Source organism: Sinohyriopsis cumingii, chromosome 4 (assembly GCF_028554795.1).
Source record: "Sinohyriopsis cumingii isolate HCF-2022 chromosome 4, ASM2855479v2, whole genome shotgun sequence".
NCBI classification, from domain to species: domain Eukaryota; kingdom Metazoa; phylum Mollusca; class Bivalvia; order Unionida; family Unionidae; genus Sinohyriopsis; species Sinohyriopsis cumingii.
The window spans coordinates 2482371-2502539 of record NC_142964.1 but is presented as its reverse complement, the minus strand read 5'-3'; the positions used below and the strand labels follow the sequence as shown (position 1 = coordinate 2502539).

The following is a 20169-nucleotide window of genomic DNA, read 5'->3' as shown; positions in this document are numbered from 1 at the left end:
GTGCGTGCATGTGCTAAATACAAAAGTACAAAATGTCTTCAGCATGGAGTTTGTTATCCAGATCGCTACCGAACGAAATTTAATACTGGCATAAATATGTTTTGCTTCTAAGACCATCATACAACTTGTTTACATGATGTGAAAATTTACAGACTCACTAGGAATGTCAAGGTCAGTACTTTGAGACTTCATATAAAATCTGCGCAAGATGTTTCTGAACAGTACGACAAATGACAATCAACATGGGATTTTCTCTGCTCTTTGGGATATCATGCGTGTTCTGGCTGGTTGATCGTGGGTTAGGAAGAGATTGTACTACGCAGAGGTGCTTGACTGAGCTCTACAACAGTGAAGTTGTCTTTGCGGAGTATTACACAAGGCAAGTACTTAAATCAAAGAATTTGTCACTACTTTGCTCAACTTAGTAAATTTCTTTTGTAGTTTGCTTGGTTAAATGATTGCTTACTAAACGTGACGCATATTATACTGTCACCTTTATATATAGTTAAGTAATAGTTATTTGGTAACTTAAATAGTCAACCAGTTAGCCAGTTGGTTGGCTAACTAGTCAATTAGTTAAAATAGTACGTTAGTTCATACTCAAATTGACAAACGGATTGATCAAGGCGAAATTCATGAGGATTTCGCACATATATATATATATATATATATATATATATATATATATATATATATATATATATATATAGTGATATTTTGTTTCTGTTTGGCTTTCTACAAAACGTCATATGAAGTTTCAGTATCAGAGCAAAAAGAACTTCAGTCTAGTGAACCTACGAACTTTCTGAAAAACTCAAAGTATATGATACCTATTATCTGTTGTCAAGAACGTCTTAAAACATTTCGTCCATATTACAATAAATAAGAGTATATTACGTATCTAATCATTCTCGAGAAATAAGAGAGTTAGTTAAAATTGATATTGCGTGGAAAGGTTTGTGATAAAGAGGGTGCATGAAACTTCTTTTAATTTTTTTCCTATTGTATTTATAACCATATATATACTATCATTACCCACACAATATTTTGCCCATATTGCAGGCAAGGAATATGCTATAGTCTATCATTTAGTAACCTATTGGGATGATCCATACAAATATTTGGCTTTCCTATTTGCACTTTTACTTATTTGGACTAGAAAAGAGTGTGCAACAGGCCTCCCCACCCCCATCCCCCACCCCAGCCACTTCCATGTGCATTATTTATATCCCAAACATTGATGAGTCTCTCGAAAGGAACAAGGTAAATAATATAGTTCATATATAAAGCTAGACAAATTTAGCGTTGCTGGCTTTATCACTCAGAGCTACTGAGATTAAATTTAATATGCTGGTACAGGCTAAATGTATTATTTACATCAGAAGGAGCCAGCGCTTCAAGGGCTAAATGTATTTTTACGTCAAAAAGAGTCAGTGCAGTAAAGACTTGAAAGACTTTCACTGATATGCTACCATGCTAACATTATCAACTTTGGAGTAGAATTCATAGTCGGAGAAACTTCAGTGGCCGAAAAGTATTTGAAATGTTTCTGGATGAACTTTCGATAGTCTCTGGTTCTGTTTTGCCCTTGCGTGAGTGACAGAGGCGTAGCTATGATATTTTGCGCCCGGGGACGAACTATAAAATTGGTGCCCCAGCCCCCTCCCCGTTTAATCACATTTTTGAATATTACCCTTGTTTACTTATTATAATGTAACGTTGTAAGCCTCATTTTGGCGCCCCTGTACCTTGGCGCCCGGGGACATATGTACCCCCCTGCCCCCCCCCCCCCAGCTACGCCTCTGGTGAGTGATATACCATGAGCGTTCCAGCACACAATTCCATTTAAAAAGAAAAATAGTGATATCCCCCCCCCCCTTGAATAAATGTAATGTCTAATTAATCCCGTAGAATGCTTGCACGATACTGTCGAGAAACGTTCGTTCAAATGTTTATTTAAGTTTTAGGCAGTCTAAATCACTTCAGGTATAATCTTTGTGACTTATAGGTTAGCATACCAGACGCATAGCTAGAAATATGTGGGCTTGAATACTACCGTCAAAGCAGTAAAGGGAGGCTACCCTAGTCTGTCTTGCCTCGTTTCTAAATAACCACCAAGTGTTGGTGTGCTGCAAAACACCAAACCAAAACATTTTTGCTTGGACTAAATACAAAAAAAAAAAAAAAAAAAAAAAAAAAATGTAATAAAGGAATGTATAGTACTGGCTAATCAGCAAAGTGATATTTTAAGAAGCACGTTACAAGCAAGTGTATGAATGTAAAAACATGAAAAACCAAACTCTGTGAGGGATACATTCTCGCAGTTGAGAGACATCAGGTCATTACTGTCTAAATGAAAGAAAAAAAAAAGTTTGCATGTTTGACTTTAGTAATATCCGAACCTACTTCAGAAACGCCGGGATCTTGCTACAGAGATCACGATACCAAACGATTTTCCACCGACCTCAATACTAACGTTTGCTGAATAAACATACATTCAGCCCTACTTCAGCATGTCACACACAGTCATAGAAACCAATTTTACATTGCCATTTAACGTGGACTGAACCATGCACTCAACAGTACTTATGAGAGATAAATCTAACAGAAGCAGACATCAGTAAAAGATACTGTATCAAAATAGATACATTTTCATTAATGTGTATCACATGTTTGTTTCTTATTAAGAAAGAAAAACGCATGAGAGGATGCAAAACATGATCTAAATATAAATTAACCTTTCAAGAAGCAAAAGCTTTTGTAAGACTGACAGAATGTACAAGTTACACATAATTCACCGGTCACAGAAAGCTTAGTTGTGTTATGTATATCTATATAGTTTTAACTCTTGGAACATGACTACGTCTACATTATGTGTAAAATATATGTTCATGACTAAATTATAATGATCGTCTATAATCACGATATTAGATAGCTAATTTTTTTTACGCGGGTATAAATTTTGATTTTAAGATATTAAGAGTGCAGATTGCGTAGGATCTATAAATATGTGTTTACTTAGGTGTTTACGATCATTAATAACTTTTTTTAAGTAATAAAACCTGCTGACAAGTTGGGCTAATTTCTCATTGGCTAGTAGTATTGGGTGGGTTCTTAGAAGAATCAGATTACTTCCCATTGGGTGGGTTAGGTCAAGTGGGTTCTTTTACGATGTGGACTATTTGCAAAATGTCACGTAACGAGTAGGAGAGAAACGCGTTTTCACTCCGTATGCTTGTATTATAAGCACGTGTGGCTGGACAATTTTTTAATTCTTATTTCTTATGTTCTTGTTGTAAAATCAGTCTGAATACGTATTTAATGCTGTGCTTATATATTATCTGGGAGGATTATTTATTGGAATTACGAACTGCTCATTGGACTTACGTGTTATTCTGGAACTACTGTGAAGTTATTAAATGGAGCTCTTGACAATGCGATCGTTATACCTCATAACTGTTGGCAGACCAGTATATTCGAGGATCTGAAATTCCATGGGAGCATTTGATTCTTTTGGACTTGAGTAGAAAATTTTAGGATTATTTTGGTATTAATTCATAATATTGTTAGCCCCTCTTACATTTTCATTTTATAACTTTCATAATTTAACTATTTGCTATATTTAACAGAACTTGTTGGATTTGCTTCTTACGGTGAGTTAGTTTATGACCATAGAGTCGTTACAGTTGAGTATTGCAATGCCCCTCCCTCCCTCTGGTTATCTTATACCTGCAAAACATGTATGTAGAACAATGATGCATAGCGAATTTTGACATTCTTTCTTATATCCCCGCCGGAAAGCGGATGTAAATACAAATGTAATATCGTTCAACCAGAATCTCGCATGAAACCGAGCGAGATGTATCCATATGTTGGTGCATCATCATTGCTTTGACGTTTAAATAAAATCAGCAACTTTTGCAATGCCGAGTGCAAATCATTTTGTTGAAAGGGACAAGATCATTGTAAAACATATTATTACATATTTTATAATGAGATATTGAAATATATCAGTAAGAGAAAAATGATATCGCCACGGTCGTGATACTACTTTTACACCACGATCGTGATACTACTTTTATACCACGGTGGTGATACTACTTTTACACCACTGTCGTGATACTACTTTTTCACCACGGTAAGGATACTACTTTTAAACCACGGTCGTGATACTACTTTTACACCACGGTCGCGATACTACTTTTATACCACGGTCGTGATACTACTTGTACACCACGGTTGTGATACTACTTTTACACCACGGTCGTGATACTACTTGTACACGACGGTGGTGATATTACTTTTACACCACGATCGTGATACTACTTTTACACCACGGTCGTGATATCACTATTGTAGCTACTTTATTTTTCCATGTATGAATTATATCTGTCCTTATTGGTCTTCTTCAAACCTTATTTTCAAATTCAGACCAACTCTCTCTCTCTCTCTCTCTCTCTCTCTCTCTCTCTGAAAATGACCATCTAGTACTTTGAGATAATGAGAAGGGGATCTTATATATCTAAAATTAACCTCAAACAACGAAAGGTAAGCTATTAATTTGGTACAATTCTTTTCCCACGTGAATTAGGAAAATTATTTAAAATGAATTTACATGACCTGTTACCATTCGATATTTCGTGTCACCAGTAGTAGTATGTGGCGTTGTGAAGACATGCGGAAATTAACATTAGCCCGTAGGTTTTCGTTGTGGTCTTCTGTGGGGACAAGGGGAAATCCTATGTTAAATAGTGCCTATAGGTTTGTATTGTGTGGTTGTCTGTGTACCCTTGGGATTTAACATTAAGATTCATCTTGTCCCCAGATTATCCAAGAAATTTAATGACAGGTGGGCATGTCAAGGGACAAGGAAAATTGTACTGTAAATATATCACACAAGAGGAAGTAGGATTGGGGGGGGGGGCAGGTGAAATAGAAACACACTCTCACACACAAACATACAATCACACATAAGGATAGGAAATCTTTATAGACACATTACTATACCCGAACACACATACAAACACAAGAGAATGAGAAAGGTGTTTTAAGTTGTAGTATTTTCTTTTGAAGATTTAGACAAAAATAAACATGTACATAAACAAAACATATACAAACACAGTTTTTTGGCAACTAATTATTATCTCGCTTTTCTAGAGATATTGGGTGGTCTAGAAAGGGTTTGGATTTGTTAACCAAATTCGACTAACAGAAATGGCATCACTTCACTGTTCTTTTACTCCGCAAACGTCTCTTCACGGCATGGCTCATCACTAATACTCTATTCACACCTTCACACAACTCTCTGTCCAACTGCACTTTTCTCTTCCACATCGCTGCGTTTGTGATCTTTGTGGTTACCCATGATGCCTTCACATAGACTAGGTAATGTGGGTTGAAGAGCATGTTGAAATTAATGGTTGATGGCTCTAGTTTTTCCCATCTTCTTCCTTGAGATGTCTTGAGAACAGGTGATAACAGAGTAGAGCGGGCTAGTGACTAAGACCGGATCGAAATAGATTGAAATGTTTCACCAATCAAAATGCGCGTTACAAGATTTATGAGAGCATGGGGCTCTCTTCCAATGAAAAGAGAACGGACTCGTGACATCACATTCAATATATAGGGCTTACTATTGTGGAACAGTTCAAGTACAATATATACGGCTGACAGAAACGAGGGCAAAGAATTGGGTGCGCCTGCTGCGGATACATCGCATACTCGGAATGATAGTATTATGACTACCATTACTACGGCTGCTGCAACCAATATAATTCTTCCAGAAGAGAATGGCTTCTATTTTGCTTTGATTCTCTGTTGTCTCCGCAAGAATCTTTTCGACAGTAGTACTGCCTTCACCTCCTTCTTTATTGATACCATTGATGGATGATTTCAAAAGGAACGAGAAAGAAGAATTGGAGAACTGTTTGCAAAGCTAAAAGAAACAAAACAAGCGTATGTTCAACAACAACAACAAGAGGGAAATAAAACGAAAGTGAGACAAGACGAAGATGAAGAAACGAGAAGAGAGCATCTGTATGAAGAGTCTGTTACATGGTATTTTGAAGGAATTATGCACCTAAAGAAATGAATCAAATTAAATTAGCTAAACCGAAGAAAAAGATACTTTCACGTGCAAAGATTTCTAAACCTTCACTGCATCACTATCACCGCCACTGAGATGCTATGACTTTGCCGTGGAAAATGATTTTAAAACAATTATAAGTGATGATGACCAATTCAGAAGGGTTTTCTTTTTATTCCGAAAACTACGTCAAAGGGTACTCTTCAAGGCTATTTTTGTCTCTATGAAAAGAGACACATCTCAATGATTGCCAAATCGATTAAACTTGAAACCCTTTCCCATGATTCATTTGTGTTCATACGTGAGTGTTTAGGTATCTTATCTATGCTAAATATTTTTTATTTTAAAAAAAAAACAAGACAAAGAGACATCTACATTTCATCTTTCGTATATTCCCTTTAAATAAAAATCATATCTAAATTTCACGACACATCAAAAAGTCCATTTTCGATTCCTTTTATCACTGTCAGTTTCGTCTGTTGAATTGTTTCACTCGTATGTGATCCTCTTTAATGTCTTCTAGTTGTCTTGCCTTCTTGTAGTACATGACTGGTATGTGTTCCTCTTTAGTGTCTTCTAGTTGTCTTGCCTTCTTGTAGTACATGACTGGTACGAGTTCCTCTTTAGTCCTCTGGTTGTCTTGCCTTCTTGTACATGACTGGTACGAGTTCCTCTTTAGTCCTCTGGTTGTCTTGCCTTCTTGTACATGACTGGTACGAGTTCCTCTTTAGTCCTCTGGTTGTCTTGCCTTCTTGTACATGACTGGTACGAGTTCCTCTTTTGTCCTCTGGTTGTCTTGCCTTCTTGTACATGACTGGTACGAGTTCCTCTTTTGTCCTCTGGTTGTCTTGCCTTCTTGTACATGACTGGTACGAGTTCCTCTTTTGTCCTCTGGTTGTCTTGCCTTCTTGTACATGACTGGTACGAGTTCCTCTTTAGTCCTCTGGTTGTCTTGCCTTCTTGTACATGACTGGTATGAGTGCTTCTTTTATTTCTGAAGAACACTCCTCATCCTACTTATGCTTGTTCTCGTTTTCATGAGACACTCTAAGGACTAACGTCCTTTTTCCTGACAGTGATTACAGATATATTTTTCTTTGTTTATATTTTCTCTTGTCTTTCATTTTCTTTGTCTTTGTGGACATTCTTGAGCCCGATGTCTATTCTCGTGGCATATATATCAAGTATTTTGACTTTATCTAAAATGAAGTAATCCATCGTCTACATGGAAGTATAGCTTAAAATGGCCCTCTGACGAGAAGGACGAACTGTTTTGACTCTTCCATCTTGTTCACATTCTGAAAGCTGAGCAAATACATACTTAGGGTGAGATGCTCTTTGTATATATAGGGAGAGAGTGTGTAAAACGTAGTCCAAAACAAAATTAGGATTAAACTGAAACGATCACACTTTACTGACAAGAAACCAAGAGGCGACTTCGACTTTCTTTGTCGCCTCATACGGTAAGTGAAGTGTTAGCACAAGAGGTTTATAACATGTCATGTGTGAGCCTAAACCAACATCTGTCACAAGACCAAGAGAATCAGTATCCACCTAAGAAATCATTCATATCGTGTGTCAGTGTTGTTTTAACGTTTTGAAGGAAGAGTAAATTTGTTCAAGAGAAACAAACAGTGATTATGAAAACATCGGAAAATTCTTCGCAAAGTGGTGAGACAGAAAATATCCATGAGTCAAAAGACAAGAAAAAGCAGGTTCAACACCCTTTTCTGTAAAGAACTTACACTTGTACCTTTCGATCATAAGGGAGGACCAAACTCACTTTAGGTCCATACAAACGATGAATGGGACTCCATGGTTGCTACAAACAACGGATACTCCACTCACCCCCCTAATCCTAATTTCACCAAGATATCAAAGTTACAACAAGAATTACAATCGTTGATGGATGGAACCAAGTTGTCAGAAACAGAAAAATCACTAACGATACCGTCAAGTAGTGTAACATTTTCAACTATTTCACAAGGAAGTTTAAAGCGAAACAGCTAAACCTATTCTGAGAGATTTTAGGACAATCATGAAAAGAGAAGAAAACGCCACGAAGACAGACACGGCCATGGGGATGGAAAAAGAAGAAAACATGCAGGAAATGTTTCAAACTACATCGGCTCTAATACCTAGTAGGGTTGAAGCTTCCTTGTTGACACTTTCCACTACTCACATACTAGAACAAATGAACGCTTAGAATTCAAAACAATTATGTCAACCCCTTCTTCAGCAGAATAATAAAGAGAGACGGGAAGACATAAGTTATAAGACATCAAGAAAAAATTTATCCAGAAACCGATGACAATTCTTGCCCATGGTGCTCGTCGTCAAACATCTTTGTAATCCCCCAAAATACCACACGAACATCAACTTAAAAGCTGTATGGAACAGTGGGTAAATAATCAAGGAACAGCAGCGACAACAGTCAAACTTATCATGAATACATTTTTGGCCAGCATTTATTACAGCCATGCTCATGATGATAAATGTGGATAAGTTTGAACATTGTATCGTGCAGCTAAAATCAAACTTTACGGTGTATGTCTCCCAGATGTGTTAAATTGTTACCAGAGCAATCGACGTATACATTACACCAACCCATTCGACGAAACCCTTCAAGAAAGTGAATGAATCCAAAATCGCTGGCATCGAACATTAATGCAAGCAGATTTAGCTGTTGTCTCTAATTTTACAGTGTACTCAAACGAACAGTGTTGCATCTGCCACCAAGAGTATCAAACGTTTGAATTTACACAGCTACCAATGAGTTATTATTATTCATCAAAGGGAATAAAGTATGGAACTTGTGCGAATAATATTTCATCTACATGTAGGATATATACAAATATATATGTTTTCACGCAAAGAGTGATACTGAATACATTTTGGATTTTCACTGGAATAGAGATTCTGATAAATTCAAAAACAGAACTCACAACTCTTGGCGTCACTTTGACGACCACAAAGTATCTTCAATCCCACTGCTCTATCGTATAATCAAAAGGTGCCACCACGCATGGTCTGCCCTTCCCAACCTTCCAAAGGATCCCTAAAGAGCCCCCTGTTCACGCCAAACGCTTTGGTCCCGAAAATTTTGGTCCCTCACCAAGGTCAAACCACTATCTTCCTCCAATCCAATGTCACCACCAACAGTAGCGCAGAAGTTATATTAAACCCTACCGGGTCCTACGACTCTGCATTCAAATATATCAGCCAAAATCACACCTACGAATTCTTACAGCTAACTGACTAAAGCAGTGTAGTACATACACAAGACACGTTTACTTACAAATGCAGTGATAGAAGTTACGCATGCGTGCAGATAAATTGCTTGTTACGTATTAAATCATTTCATAGGAAGTACTGTAAAGGATTATTATTATAATAACCAGGCTTGTATATGAAACTGTATCCACGAAGAATATTCGTACAGAACGAAACGAATTCGGAACATCACTTCATTCTTTAATATATGCAACATTTAAACGAATTAGTGTCGTCATTCAGTAGTAACTTGAAAACAGACCATTATGTATCTACTAACTTGGCGTTGTATGTCAAAGGTCTGATTATCTGTAAGATTTAGAATAAATACTGGAACATCAAATATCTCAAAGAATTCTGTCACATAATACGGATCACAAAGAGAGAATTCAATTTTATTTTTCACTTATCTCTACAACTGAATATTGCTCCCCTAAAGTGTACAGTTTCCTGACAAAACTTGTGCTGTGTTGTGAAGCTACTGTCTAACTCTGTCTTTTACTACCCCGGCTTTGGTGCAATCCACAGCCCGAGAACTTAAGAATACCAATTTTCTCATTGCACGTAATTTGCTCGCGCAGCTTGGGGTGCACCGAACTCAATACTTTGAAATAATTTAAGAAGAAAATAAACCACTCCCGGGTAACGCCGTGAGCGGAAACAAAAGCCGGTCACATTTTAGTTCCGGTATAATGCATAAACATTAATTATACACAATTTTATGTGGCTGCGTATTTGTATTGCTGAGTCTCCTATCAATCTCTCATATATTCTATATTTTTAGACCTCTGGGTTCCTCTGGATCTGGAGTATCGGGATGGATTAGAAGGAGGATCCATCATGCAGGGGTTGTTGTGACATTGACGAATGGCGAGAAGTGGCTTATCCACAAGGGCAGTGGGTATGGTGACGCAAGCAGCACCGTGATAACAGATGCAAACTACATGTCCAGCAAGTAAGTTGTGCTGCATTGTTAATATGAACAATGACAATAATATAAACAAAACAACATTAGTTATTATATTATCATTATGAGCACACTTGTCAAAGTGAAATTAGGACGATCTCTTTTTCGGAGAAAATAAATACTAAAAAATACTACGCTAATACAAGTAGTTGTATGAGGCACATATATGACAAACAGGAAATCCAATATTAAAATGTCCATACGTTTAACATGGGGATAGTACGATGGGGCCAAAAGTTAATCGGGATAAAGGATCGAAAGTTTATGGGGACAAATGGGAATGGTAAATGTTCACGTTAATAATGGAAAATGAGTCGTATGTTCATGGGAACAAGCTAGAATGGTAATGATAAAACCGTTAAGGGGTAAAGTTTCAAAAGGTTATGGGGACAAAACAAAATGGTAAAATTAAATTTTTAGTAAGATGCATTCTAATACACAACATAGCAGCCTTTGTTTACTTTCGAGATGTGTTTATAAATATATTTAACTTGCATGCATACAAACATGTTATCACATAAGATAGGATTCGGTGTAAAGAGGAATGAAATAAACACACATTCTTACACAGACATACTATCGCACAAATAAGGTACGAAGTATTTATCGACACACTACAATACCCTCACACATACAAATACCCTCTAAAGAACGGTATACCGATTTAGATCCTCATCCTCCCCTATCCAAAACAGGCAGAAGACGCCGTCCTCTAGTATACAATTATTAACCTGATTCCTATGCCGCAGGATTAAAGTAAGTCCAGCCTCTTTGATTTTATAAAACAAATTATCACATAGTCGGTACACTTTGCCAACAGTGTGTGCAGTTTCGTATTTTTGATATTATAAAATGTGAACATATCACTTTATGTGATTCTGATTGGTCCAAATAAGCCCATGAAATTATTTTGCAGTATTGTCTTTACTGATTGCTGCGATCGTGGGAAAACATTTGTAGCCCTGCCTTCTGGAATGGTTTTGTTTTTTTTCAATGAACATTTTGGCGGCAATTTTTCAACTCGACTCGCGAAAGAAAATTGAGGAAAAATTATCTCGGCTGTCTGATTATGGACAATTGATCTCCACAAGGGTTTGTCGTGTCGTATATAACATTATCATCATAAGAAAAAAGCTAAAAACTCCAATACAAGAACAACAACAAGAAGTGAAACTAAGGGTATTGCTCAGTTCATAGCGGGGGTGTAGGGTTGGGTCCAAACAGGAGAGGGTCGGTGTGTAGTCAACCTTGTCCGATGGGGCCAGGCCACTGACTCTTCCTGTAGCTGTGGTGCTCTACAGACCATGACACACATTGTGAACAACTGTCCCTTGACAAAGTTCCTCGGTGGACAGCAGGTTTTGCACTTTACTAATGATGACGCCGTTAAAAGGCTGGGCATGTACCGGTCTCCAAACTGACAGAAGCTTGTCCAACCACTGCATATTTACAATTCCGAGTCAAAATCAAATGTGTTTACATATTCTGTTTTCTGCTATTCCAGGTCAAGTACTGCAAATATCCGGTCACAAAAAAATTACAGTAAATATGTGAATTTCTGCACCCAGTAGTCCTTCTTTCACATGAATATTGAAACAATGTAAAGTTTAGTTGTGAAGGGTATATAACTGTGGATCGTCTTCTGCACGGTGTATTGCAAGAAACAATGCGACATCATGCTCATTGGACATTCTGTGCTGAAAAATGATTGAAACACAGATTTTTATGCCACAGATATTTTATGATCTTATTAAAAAATCTGAATATATCCATTGAATTTAACTCTCCATTTAGTTCTTGTTGAAAATTATCTTTACAACGTTGTTAAAATATAATAAAAAAGAATTCTTCATCACCCTCCCCTTGATTAACCCAAACTTTTCGCTTTCCGTACGGAAAATGTAGATTCTTAACTTTGTTCATCCAGCACTTACCGTGTTCGCCCCATGCATTTTTAGAAGACAATACACAGACAAGATATATGTAATAAGATACTGTCCTTATCATGCATTCACTAAAATACCGGCATTTATATCTTCTTAAGTATCTCCCTTTTCGAAAGACTACAGTTTAGTTGGGGTTTTGTTTCTTCAGTTATATCTTTTACTTTCAGTTGTTGCAATATTCATTTATTTATAATTATTTCGAAGCTAAATAGCAGTATCGGCAAAAGCAACCAAGTCATCTGCATACACAAGTGCAGATAAATTAGCGAATTCTAATGTTTACATCGTTATTCTGCTCAGAAATGTCTTTAAATCGTTTAAGAATAATTAAAATTAAAAAAGGTGATAAAATGGAACCATGCCTTACCCCAGCCGGGCAGTTAAATATTTATGTCAAGCCATTTGGTGTTTTCGCACAAGCTTTGACATTTGTATACATGACTTTCAGTATCGTAAGCATTTTACTACTAATATTTTGATTTACTAATTTATGATAAAAGCAAGCCCCTGTCAATACGTTCAAAGGCTTTCTCGTTATCAACGAAATGGCATAAAACCTACCTCTTTGTTTCCTTAAATATTTACATGTCAGTGTGTTTAGGGTAGATATATTATCTACAATGGAATATCCACCTCTAAAACCAGCTTGTTCTTCACCTAAAATATCATTTTCTTTGATATAGTTCTCCATTCTCATTTAAAATGAAGGTAAATATTTTGCCGAGGACTAGAAAAGGCTAATCCCTCTACAACTTTTAGGCATATTTATATTCCTCTTTTTGTGAATGGGTGTGATAACTGCCGTGGACCAACACTTTAGGAAGTGTCCAAGATCAGATAATTTATTGAATATAGATACTAAGATAGGTAATATTTCCAGCTGCCTTAAAAAATCACCTGAAAGGTGGTCAATTCCACCTGATTTTCCAGACTTCATACTTTTTATAGCATGTTGTATTTCTGATTCCCTTACTTCACCGTCCAAATTTTCATGACCAATATGAGTTGTTTAATTAATCTAAACAAAATTCCATCATCATATAGTATAACAAATAAGTCAGAAAAGTACTGGTACCATCCCGTGATTTAGACCGATGGCCTATGTTACAAATACATTAGTAGTAGTAGTAGTAGTAGCACAACTTCGTAGATGAATATGTGACCGACGTGGGTTTGTGAGAGAGTTTACCAGTGGCTTCCAGTATCCAGTAGTTATATTTTATTTTTTGTACTTTCAGCAGTGACAACAACAACAAAAAGTTCCCTTTTACAATAACTGATAAAATTAGTGTACATTGAACTTGTTCTGCTTCATTTCTTCACCACATGGGAGCAGCCACTTTGAATAACTGTCTACTTTAGGCAGCGCGTTTTTCCCTAATAAGATATATAAATAAATTGTATTCACAATACATGGCATCAGCATAGTGTTAGGACTCTGTGATCTTAAACTAAGCAACAGAAAACAGCGAAAACCAGCAAGTTTTGTAAAATTCATACAATAATTTGTTTTACTAAAATGCAAAGAGAACTTACATTATTGTGAATTAAATCCAAAGCAGTCCCAAACGTTTAATCACAGATGCAAGCCTATGAAGTTCCAATTGAATTTTAGTGGTGTTCCAAATAAATTGAATTTTTTGTACGTTTATGTGGTATCGAATGTGCTAATGTGCCAATGGCCTGGAATATAGTGATGTGTTAAGTCCTTTTTTGTATCATAATAATATGGTCCAAATGCCATTGTCTGAACTCACTATAGTTCCAAAATTAATGTTTAAGTCCAAAACTATAATTTAGCTCTTTGTAATTCCAGTGAATAATAATTTGAATACATAAATCAACTAATACAACAACAAGAATAATTCTGCTTCGGATTTTTAGGTAAGACTAATAATCCTAATTTAAACAAGATTTTATATGGTTTGCCTCGTTCGCAATTTCTATTTTCTGGAAATATTTTGTGAACTTAACGGGAAATTTCCATTCTGGAACATTCTAAGGTCAGAATCAAGATTTCATCTTTGCTTCAAACTGAAGTAAACATGTTTCCAAACTATACTGATATAGATATTTAATATATACTCATAAAGAAATATTAGTAATGTATTATATTGTTTACAAAATAAATGTCACTGGTCAGGTACAGCATTACCTTGATTTTGGACGAAGGTCAATTACAAAATAGAGATATACATAACATATAATGCTGGAGAAAAGCCAACAAACTGTACAAATTAAATATACATAACACAAACATGCTTTACATTTTGCTTGTTGCAAATATACACAACATTATCTTACACTTGCCCGCGTTCAGAATACTGAAGAATTATACAGCAGACACATAACTGCTGCTAATGCTATTTATACTGTTCTTGTTTCTACTTCTAACGTCATTGATGCTGCTAGTGCCTTACAATTGTTGCTGCCTATACTGTTGTTGCTACCATCTGTTGCTGCTGCTATTAAATAATGATGTTGCTTCTACATATACTACTACTACTACTACTAGTGGTCTTCCTATGGTCATTGGCTGTCGCTTCCCAGATACGCTATCGTTTCAGCCTGCGATCATGTCGAAACCAACAAATTTATATGCACCACTGCTACTCTGTGGTTTTTCTTTGTGTTTTTTTTTTAATTTATAGATCAAGCTATACAAACGAACATTCTATCACGTAATTCCACACAAATGACGCCTTTTCTTATTGTTTCTTGTGTATGTAATTCGTGTATTTCAAAATGATTACCCATTCGCATACCCGTTATCTTTTATACCTCACTAGACCCGACTATCTGTAATTACATTGTTGTGTATGGAATTCCTGCCGAAAAATTCTCTCATAATCCTTGAAAAAAAAAAATTTAAATCGACATTTAATGTAGTCTGATCGGACGCGAAACATGATTCAGTGAACGTATCCAGGTAAAGTAATAGTAAAATGAATGATTTCGTCCAATATTTAATCCGATAAATGTATGAAAGAGGACCTCTACTTTTGACAGTAACCTATCTTTGATGCTGATGCTGCAATTTAGACAACAAATGCGGTGAAGCCGAATAAGAAAAGTTTTAACATTATTATAAAGCTTTAATAGTATTATAAAGTTTGAATATTATAATAAAGTTGAATATAATTATAAATTTTGCATTATTATTATTCTGAAGTTTTATTAGTATTACATTAGTATTTTAAGAATCTGAGGTGAGAATTATTAAACGCAGAAAATTAAAGTGATTATTTTGAACATTAAAATTTTAAACTTTTTACAGTCATTTCTCTCTAATTTTGCCAACTTCGCTGTCCCAGCTCTCTTTTAGCTGGAAAGAGAAGCCATTTTGCCCACATATTAGATTCCAGCATGGACCCTAATTTATTAGTCTAAGCTATTTTGGACTCTTTGTGTTCCTTGCTACACAAAGTTTAGCAATTTCTCTCTCTAAGTCAGAGTAGTAAACTACTTTGATTTTTATAAGTTCCGATTTTGAATGAGATTGAATTTCAGGACAAAACAGACAAGGAAAAACGCTTGGTAATTTCTGCAAAGGACTTTAATTACAGTGTGACAGTAAAGCAATATATGGTAGGAAAAATATCATGATATATACTATTTACATTGAAAGACAATACGTTTTGAAATGGAAACCTGATACAAAGGAAATAAAGACTATTATGTCCATACGTATATTTTCTTTTATATTTCACTGCATTATTCACGCTTATAATAATAACGTGTGGGTTTTTTTAACATTTTTTTGACGATACCGAGTCTTTAACCCGTTGCTATATACAATTTTCGGGGTAATCCCTCACGACTATTATCACTTCGATTATTACTGCTACTTCTTCTAATACAACGGCTACTACTACTAGTATTACTGCTGTTACTACTACTACTACTACGTTTCCGACTAATACTACTACACATGCTGCTGCTGCTGTTACACTACTATCATGACCACATTTTGTGCTAGTGTCGCATTGCTACAAACTACTACCCATACAAAAATGTGAAGTAGCCTCAACGAGTGTCGCATTGCTACAAACTAATACCCATACAAAAATGTGAAGTAGCCTCAACTAGTGTCGCATTGCTACAAACTACTACCCATGCAAAAATGTGAAGTAGCCTCAACTAGTGTCGCATTGCTACAAACTACTACCCATGCAAAAATGTGAAGTAGCCTCAACTAGTGTCGCATTGCTACAAACTACTACCCATGCAAAAATGTGAAGTAGCCTCAACGAGTGTCGCATTGCTACAAACTAATACCCATACAAAAATGTGAAGTAGCCTCAACGAGTGTTCGCGGAATAAAGAAAACTAAATTATCGCTACAGTTATCAAAGTAATGTCTTTCATTACAAAATTATATTTTGTAGATGGAAGGCAGAGACAATATACGGGGCCCCAAGTGGCCGAGTGGTCTAAAGCGCTTACGGATCATTGCCATCTCACCTCTGTCTGCGTGGGTTCGAGTCTCCGATTCGGCCAATGTGGGTATATGAGAAAGCTTGCCAGTAGCTTCTCGTGGGTCTGTGGTTCTTTCCGGGGTTTTCCCGGGTTCTTCCTCCATCATTAATACTGGCCGCCATGTATGGCCTATCGTGTGCTGAAAAATGGCGTTAAACCCTACAACAGCAACAGCAACAGAGACAATATACAACTAAGGCTGCAGCGCTTACCTAAATTGTGTAAACGGTTTAAAAACAAACTGAACTAAACTGTATAATCGAAACGTTTAGAGAGACTCAACTTTGAATCTAACGACCCGTAAGGCTTACTGAACAGCCGAAAGATATTATAATAAGCATGGTGTACATCGCTCGGCTCGAGATTTACGGTACGTCCTTTTAATGATACGGTTTAGTTTATAAGTCGCATCTCCGATAAATATATCTGACAGTTTTAGCAAAACATTCCCAGATTTCATTTATATTATTTCCTACCGTCACATATATGACAAGGTAGCAAAAATTTGATAAGGAATCGTACGTAATGCCTGGACCATGGGATGTTTTGTATAATTCTCAATGACTATGCACTTACAAACTTTAGTTTTATTATCTGACATATTGTTCAAAGCAAAATACTGAAGCTGACAGAAATTTCTGTCATCATTATCAGTAGATTAACTTGATGTGTAATCGTATGTAATGTGCGTTATAACAGGTAAGTTCAACGTGGTTTGTTTTTTTTTTTTTGTTTTTTTTTTACAATGTCACATGTGAAAGTCATAGATAATTACTTTAAGAAAAGTTTTCATAAAATCCATCCAAAGAATAATTTCAGGGAAAGATATGGAAGTATATAATTACCGTATATAATAGCTATTTCTTGAGTCCTGTTGCAAATTACACTGACCCAGATCTGCATAACGGGCCGGCAGATCTGGATTTGTGCAATTGTTAGTAGTAACCAGTAGAACAAACAATCTAGACCCTTATCTTCGGACTCCATAGACTACACAGGTCAGGATCTATGTTGCCTGCATTTTTACTCGACTTATAAGTTAGTTCATATGGTATAAGTAGTAATTCCTGCGTCCATGACAGTCCCATACAGGTCCGTTTACACGTTTACCAATTTTATACAAATTGATATGTGTAACCATTGTAGCCTCGACGAAACGCAGAACGTATACGATATCTGCAACTGTATCATCATGTTAAGTCTAATTTCTACTTTTAATTGAAACGATATGCAACTTCTATTTTATCTTGATTTTAGGAATGAATGATTTAGCTATTTAAAATATGCAAACATTTCGGCATTAAATTATATATATATATATATATATATATATATATATATATATATATATATATATATATATATATATATATATATATATATATATATATATATATATATATATATATATATATATATATATATATATATATATATATATATATATATATATATATCAGATAAAAAGAAACAGACCATAGGTATTGAAAACAAAAATACACACATCAAGGACATGAGTTAATCGGGTCTGAGTTTCCGGAAGGGAGACACGTAAGAGATTCTATTTTCCTGCAAAGTTTTAGTTTCAACTCTTTTTGTTTTTTCTTCCAGCTGGAACCTTGAAAAAAGTGGGTATGTGAGTGGCAGCCGCACTGTGGACGATTTTCTGAGAGCAGGTCAAATTGATTCGTCCTACAATATTTTCTTATCAAATTGTCTGACTGCAGCCAATAAAATGTGGAGACTTGTGGATGACTGACAGGCGATATGTTTTTCTTGTACTTCCGGATAGTAATTTGCTGAACAACAGTACAATTAATTTTTTACAATAAAACAAACATTATCAAAGTGTCATTTTGTATTTACTATTTAAAGTCTGCTTCCTCTCTAACACGAATAACCATACTTGTGACGACAAAAGGTTGGTAAGGAAATTATCAGCTCTCAGTTTCATATATCACTATGACTTCTATAAGGCACCTTTTCAGTATATCTGGCACAATGTTGTCGAGAATGGAAACGGCCAAATTTCGTTGCTTCAAACACGGATGCCTTGGATTGCATGAAACTATTCTGGACAGCCTGACATGATATCTATCATTATATGAAACCTCCTTAACTGAACCAATAAACACTCGAACTAATTTACTGGACACATGGAGGGTCGTGTTAATCCGGGTTTCACTTTTCAGTTGATACAAATAGTTCATGGGTTGGCTGTCACAATGTCTTGCGAGACGGGTTAAAGTAATGGCTATAAAATGTTGACAAGTCAATCCACGTTAAGGCCTTTCTACATAAAGCAGTTTCAAGTAATGGTTATTAAACATTTACGAGTCAATCCACGTTAAGGCCTTTCTACATAAAGCAGTTTCAAGTAATGGTTATTAAACATTGACGAGTCAAGCCACGTTAAGGCCTCTCTACATAAAACAGTTTCAAGTAATGGTTATTAAACATTGACGAGTCAATCCACGTTAGGGCCTTACTACATTAGGCAGTTTCAGGTAATGGTTATTAAACATTGACGAGTCAGTCCACGTTAAGGCCTTTCTACATAAAACAGGTTCAAGTAATGGTTATTAAACATTGACGAGTCAAGCCACGTTAAGGCCTTTCTACATACAACAGTTTCCAATAATGGTTATTAAACATTGACGAGTCAATCCACGTTAAGGCCTTTCTACATAAAACAGTTTCAAGTAATGGTTATTAAACATTGACAAGTCAATCCACGTTAAGGCCTTTCTACATAAAACAGTTTCAAGTAATGGTTATTAAACATTGACAAGTCAATCCACGTTAAGGCCTTTCTACATTAAACAGTTTCAAGTAATGGTTAAAATGCTGACAGGTCAATCTACTCAAAGGCCTTTCTACATAAGGCAGTTTGTAGTTAATCACCAGTAGACATAATCTGGTAATTCAAATATTCTAATTTGTTTTCTTTCGAAGTTCAACGATTGTAAAGCTTTTGAAAACGGTATGCATGTTTATATACGTACTATTCACTCAAACATCATTTGTGTCATAACATTTATGTGAATTTAAAACTTGATATTTACTATGAGATGATACAAGATTTCTTAAAGTCTTGAATAATAGCATTTATTCCAGACACTGACTTGAAGTGGGGACTTATCATGTCTGACACAAATTTAAATGAGACTAAGCCAGACACTAACTTGCAGTGAGGACTTATTATGTTTGATACTAATTTGAAGTGGGAACTTACTTAAACCGATATTAATTATTCCTACCATGGTGAAGCAAGTTTGACTCAGAAACGGTTTGATTTTCTGCAGTCCACAGACGGTATCTTTCACAGCTAGCTATTTTACATATAGCAAAGAATATACGAATACAAATAATGTTTTTACCTTAGAATAAAGAAGCAAAGCCTGCTTCATGCTAGTCAG

At 35.8% G+C, this 20169-nt stretch overlaps 1 protein-coding gene across 1 annotated transcript; it reads left to right on the top strand.

The window, feature by feature from the left end:
• Positions 1 to 200: 200 nt before the first annotated feature.
• Positions 201 to 18599, top strand: LOC149800531 (uncharacterized). Its single transcript, XM_089954460.1, has 3 exons — positions 201 to 379; positions 10143 to 10313; positions 18362 to 18599. Exons 1-3 carry the CDS (start codon positions 231 to 233, stop codon positions 18507 to 18509), a joined length of 468 nt encoding a protein of 155 aa, XP_089810586.1. The 5' UTR covers positions 201 to 230; the 3' UTR covers positions 18510 to 18599.
• Positions 18600 to 20169: the final 1570 nt, after the last annotated feature.

Coding starts and splice junctions, on each gene's coding strand:
- LOC149800531 (XM_089954460.1), top strand. CDS start 231: ATGACAATCAACATGGGATTTTCTCTGCTCTTTGGGATATCATGCGTG. Junction 380..10,142: donor TTTGCGGAGTATTACACAAG/GCAAGTACTTAA, acceptor CTATATTTTTAG/ACCTCTGGGTTCCTCTGGAT. Junction 10,314..18,361: donor GCAAACTACATGTCCAGCAA/GTAAGTTGTGCT, acceptor TTTTTCTTCCAG/CTGGAACCTTGAAAAAAGTG.